Consider the following 5,795-nt stretch of genomic DNA (forward strand, 5'->3'; position numbering starts at 1 on the left):
TCGAAGGCCTTCCGAAAGTCCAGGAAGACTATGTCCACTGCTACCCCTGCATCTAAGGATTTGGTGATCTGGTCATAGAAGGCCACCAGGTTGGTCTGACAGGACCTGCCGCTAATGAACCCATGTTGATAGCCCCTAAGCATACTCTCCCCTGCTGGTCCTTCGTGGATATGTGCCAGAATAATTTTCTCAAAAAGCTTGCCCAGGATTGAGGTAAGACTAACTGGCCAATAGTTTCCCGGGTCCTCCCTCCCCTTTTTCAAGATGGGAACCACGTTGGCCCTCTTTCAGTCTTCTGGCACCACACCAGAGTACCACAAGTGTTCGTAAAGCCATGCTGGGGTCCCGCAATGACCTCAGCTAACTCCCTCAGTACTCCATGGTGGAGATCGTCTGGACTAGCTGATTTGAATACATCCAGTCCTTCCAGAAGTTCCCTAACTAGTTCCACACTAACCCTCGGCCTAGGTGCGCCTCCCCTGGGGCCTGAGGGGGGCCCATGGGGGGGGTGGTGACTGTTCCAGTCTCTGCTCAGGAAAATGGAGGCAAAGAAATCGTTAAATATGTTGGCTTTGTCGTCTGGTGTGACAACCAAATTTCCTAGTGTGTCCTGTAGGGGCCCCACATTACCCGGAACCTTCTTTTTGCCCCCAATGTATTTAAAAAAGGACTTCTTGTTGTCCTTGATCCGGGAAGCTAGTCCCAGTTCCATCTCCACCTTTGCCTTCCTGACCGCCCCCCTGCATCCCCGAGCAACGGCAGTATACTCCTCCCTGGTGATGGCCCCTCCCTTCCATTGGGTGTGCGCCTCCCTTTTAGCTAGGAGACATTCCCGGATGCTTGTGAGCCATGGGGGCTTTTGTGCCCTCCTGCTACCTTTGATCCATGTTGGGATTACCTCCCTTTGGGCTTCAAGGATCGTCTCCTTAAGGAGAAACCACTCTTCTTGAACACCTGGCTCCCCTCCCCTCTGGGACCTCAGTGCTTCCCTGACTATACTCCTTAGCTCACTGAAGTCCGCCCTCCTGAAATCTGGGGCTGCTGCCTTGCTGTAGGCCTTTCCCACCTTGCGCTGGATGAATTCCAGCGGGCAATGATACTGTCGCCCAGGTAATTGAGCAGGTCATCGCCCATGGCCAGCACCAGGTCCAACAAGGCATCTCCCCTGGTGGGGCTGTGCATCTCCTGGGTTAGATGGAGGTCCTGCATTCTGGCTAGGAACCTACGTGAGCGGTCAGACCTGGCTGACTGCTCTTCCCAGATGTCTGGAAAGTTCAGGTCCCCCATGATGACCACATCCTGTTATTTAACGTTTGTCACCTCAAAGCTAGACTAGTTTTACCAGAAAAAAGAGAAGCTAGAACTGTGTACAATATTCTAAGCAGTGTATTATTTTTGTTCTGTGAAAAACAGACTTTCTTCCCCCATCACTACTGGCACCTTCAAATTCTGGTCCAGATTTATACAGCCCTTAAAGAGATAATTACGTATATACAATCATTCAGGATATTCTCATTAAGAGAGCTTAGGTATAAATGTCAGGTGTTGAAAATAAAGTTCTCTTAACAGTACTTCCAAGGCTTCTGGACAATCTCCCAGCTACTCTGCACCTGTCTACAGTGCCTAATTGCAGGGCATGGGGCATACATATTAAGAGCAAGTGGATAGGCTTTATTTCTCAGTAGCAGTTCCAGGCTTGGAGGGAAGGCAATATAAACATGACCAATAAGACTCAGCTCTTCCCACTGCATTTTTTAAATAAAAACAAAAAAAGAAAGAAAAAACAGAAGACAGCATGTTTAAAAGATACAGAGGCATGTCTAGGGACCTATTTAAATTGTGGTTTTACAATTTTCATGGAAACCATGAAAAAAGTGGTTTCCGCAAATCGCCAAGAAAATGGTATTTCCTGTGATTTTGCATAGAATTGCCTGGGGAAAAAAAGCATATCAGAAAACAAGCACTGCAATCCCTGCAGCCATAAAGCACATAGTTTGAGAGAGAGCTACTGAGAGGCTGAGCTACTGATGTTGACTTAGAGAAGGCACCAGTCAGACAAGCAAAAGGGTTTTGGTGCCAGCTTTTAAGAAGAGAGGTGCAATGCTGCAGCAATGCTGCAATCTAATGATGACTAATTGGCTTCTTGGCCAATCAATGACGAGGCACGGGACCATCAGGGACCCACGGACAATCAGTGGTGAAGGAGGGCTTGCCATGAAAAGAATGCAAAATTGTCTCCGCACGCCATGAAAAAAATCACTTCATCTTGCCATGATTTAGTTAGGTCCCTAAGCCCAACTAACCCAAAGCAGGGCAAAGAACCAGCTTCCCTTCCCAGTATTCCCCACTTTCTTCTCTTCTAATGCATGTACAGGGCTTGAAAAAAAAATGATAGGGATGGGGACTTTAGAACTGATGATGATGAGACACAGACAGCATGCACTGAAGCTGAAAACTCAAAAATAGATCTGTGGCCACCTGTTGGGAAGCTCAGTGGAAGATGAACAGCTCATGCAAATTTTAAGTCTGACAAGTGTAGCCTACCTACAAAAAAAGGGAGCCTTACTAACTCTCAGAAGCTTTTGTTTAACATAAACAGAAATGCTGTACCCTTGGAAAGGAATAAGTCTCCCAAAGGCCTATAATATTTCAACTTTAATATTTTAAGTTCAGAACAGAAAAATCAATTTTTAGGTGTTCTCAGATGGCCATCAATTTTATTAAATACGCTGATACAATATTTGATAGTTTGTTTTTGAAGTCACTAGAGTGAATTATTTTGCCTTTCCTGTGATTAGCAAAGAGACTAACCTTTCCAGAATGACAGAGGAGTACAACTAAATGGAAATGTCAGTAAGTGGCTCAATAGGGAACAGTTTCCCCTCAACTAACTGGAAATAGTAGACACTTGGAATATTTGCTTCCCCTGAACACGCAATAGTTTTTGGGGGTATTTTTAAGAATGACAATGTTCCCTTTCTCTACTAGTAGCCAAAACTGATTTTCAGATATTTAGGTTTAGAGTCAAAAGTAGTGCGTTTCAAAGGCCTCAAGGTAGTTACCATCCCTGGGCATATATCACCTACAAAAGAAACATCAAAAATAGCACAGACATACATTTTCAGGCAACGCACATTAACTTGTAATAAAGTCTCTACATGTATAATATACCAGTTTTTTTCTCAAATAAATCCCAAAGAAAGCAACAAGGCACTGTGAAGGGGTAGGCTGATCCAACAGCTGGCAAAGGTCAAGATATGTTCCAAACACCTGCAGAGCACCAGTTATCTCCTCAGAGCCCTCTTTAACGAAGATTCAAAGCCACACAAGCCAAAATACACTAAGTGATCCTCAGGGTCTTGTCTTGCCCTTTTGTCCCTGTTGCTTCATAATCTTTACATCCCTCTTTTCAGGGCTTCATCATCCTCCCCAGCTGAGGTTTACCACCAGCTGACACCTGCTTCCTCACAAAAGGAGCAGAGAGCCTCCTTCCAGGTCTTTCTTTGATGACGTATTTCTGCTGCCTGCTAACCTCTGCTCTAGCTGCAGGAGACGCAGATGCTATTTCCTAAATGGCACATGACTGGTAAAATGTGACCTGCAGTGACAGGGCTTGGGGCCCAAGGAATGCAACAGGTACACTGGAACACACACATATACCCCAAGGTTTTATACCGTTACAGATGTGCATCTGAGAACAAACACTGCGCTAACCTTTCACTGGTGTAATCCTTGCTCTACAAAACTTTCTCCTTTTCACCTTCTATTTATTTTTATCCCATAATGTTTCAAGTATATCATAGTCTACAACTGCCTAACTGTAGGACTTATAGTTTCATAGTTTCTAGGGTCGGAAGGGACCTGAGTAGATCATCTAGTCCGACCCCCTGCCATGGCAGGAAGGATTACTGGGGTCAAACGACCCCAGCAAAGTTGTCATCTAACCTCCTCTTAAAGACCCCCAAAGGTAGGAGCCAGCACTACTTCTCTTGGAAGTTGGTTCCAGATCCTAGCCGCCCTGACCGTGAAGTAGCACCTCCTGATATCTAGCCTAAATCTACCCTCTACCAGCTTGTGACCATTATTCCTGGTCACTCCTGACAGTGCTTGGGGGAACAGGGACTTCCCCAATGCCTGCTGGTCCCCCCCCTGACTAGTTTGTAACAGGCCACTAGATCCCCCCTCAGCCTTCTCTTCTGGAGGCTGAACAAGTTCAGGTCCCGTAGCCTCTCCTCATAAGGCCTGCCCTGCTGCCCCCTGATCATACGAGTGGCCCGCCTCTGGACCCTCTCCATGTTGTCCACATCCCTCTTGAAGTGCGGTGCCTAGAACTGGACACAGTACTCCAGCGGCGGCCTGACTAGTGTCGCATAGAGGGGGAGGATCACCTCTCTGGACCTGCTCGAGATGCATCTGTGGATGCATGACAAGGTACAGTTGGCCTTCCTGACTGCATCCCCACACTGCCGGCCCATGCTCATCTTGGAGTCAATGATGACTCCAAGATTCTTTTCTGCCTCCATGCTGACAAGAGGGGAGTTCCCCAACCTGTAGGTATGGAGCTGGCTGTTCCTCCCCAGGTGCATCACTTTGCACTTGTCAGTGTTGAGGACTTAATTGCTTCATGCAGTACCATACTCATTTATGGTACTGTTATGGATATGGAAATAATTTAGGTTCACTCATTTTTTGTTTTAAATTATTTTACAAACATTCAGATGAATTAGAATCCTCTTCTTTGTTAAAATCAAAAACAAGTTGGTATTTGCCTGCAATGTTCACGACCCAAGCAGATCAGCATTCTGAAACTGATCTGGCCCTTTTGCTGCAAAAGCAAAGTACAAGAAAAGGAGACATAGCAAAAAGTACCTTGGATTTAGTTTCACTTTAACAAGCTGGTTATTCCCATGCAATAGACATTTTATAAACTAACATCATAGATGTAGGAACAAGTGTCAGGCTATGAAACTTTGATTGCATCCAAATCTACTCATGAAAAAAGTTGGTTATATAATTGCCACTGCCCTTTTAAACATACCCACCTAGACAGGATGTTTCCAGAAGTTTATAAAGAAAAAAGTATGTTTGCTATTATCATCATGAGCCTCACCTTTGATAGAAGGTTTTTTGAACTAACACTGTAGTCTTTTAAGCTCTCATGTAACTTCTGCAAACACTGCACAACTTGCCGCTGCTGTTCATCACTCCTCAGATCTTCTTCTTTGATCAGAAAGTCATAGTGTTCCAATGGTCCACTGCAAACCAGCAAGGCTTTAGAGTTCACATCTGATAGAGTTTTAGGAGCTACTTTCTCAGCAGCATAAACTGTATATGCTGCAAAATAAAAGAATATTTAACTGTTTATAGATCAGTTCCTAAAACTGCCAAATATACTGTAAAACAACACATACCAGGTAGCTTTTTTAAATAAAATAATATGCTATGAAATACTTTTACTTTGTAGCAAGAGTAAAAATCAGATAAATATCCACCAATGTATTGTCTACAATTCTAATATTATAAAAGCCTAAGTCTGTCTGCAACATTTTAATTGCACTCTAACTGGCTGACAAACAGCCAGTCAGGGTGTGAAGAAGCATTCGGACAGGTGGCAGCCCACCGCCATGATGATGGGGACACAGAGGATGGAGTTGGGGGGTGAGGCCTCACCCCACCCCCACCTCACTCCCTGGTGGCTGGAACATCAGCCCAACCAAAGAGCAGCAGCACTGGCCTTATTCCCCCTCCCCTGCCCTGCTCCCTGCAGGTGGTGACAATGGAGTTGGGGGGGGGGG

General features: G+C 45.2%; 1 protein-coding gene across 2 annotated transcripts in view; it reads right to left on the reverse strand.

The window, feature by feature from the left end:
* The window catches only part of LACE1 (lactation elevated 1), a 165,498-nt gene that overhangs the window by 149,961 nt on the left and 9,742 nt on the right, over nt 1-5,795 (reverse strand). For both annotated transcript variants that reach the window (XM_019520129.1, XM_019520130.1), the window contains exon 2: nt 5,111-5,334. In XM_019520129.1, coding sequence (XP_019375674.1) covers nt 5,111-5,334 — 224 coding nt within the window. The remainder of the gene's footprint in view (nt 1-5,110; nt 5,335-5,795) is intronic.

The sequence above is a fragment of the Gavialis gangeticus genome, unplaced genomic scaffold, assembly GCF_001723915.1.
Source record: "Gavialis gangeticus isolate Ggan-Ray unplaced genomic scaffold, GavGan_comp1, whole genome shotgun sequence".
Taxonomy (NCBI): domain Eukaryota; kingdom Metazoa; phylum Chordata; order Crocodylia; family Gavialidae; genus Gavialis; species Gavialis gangeticus.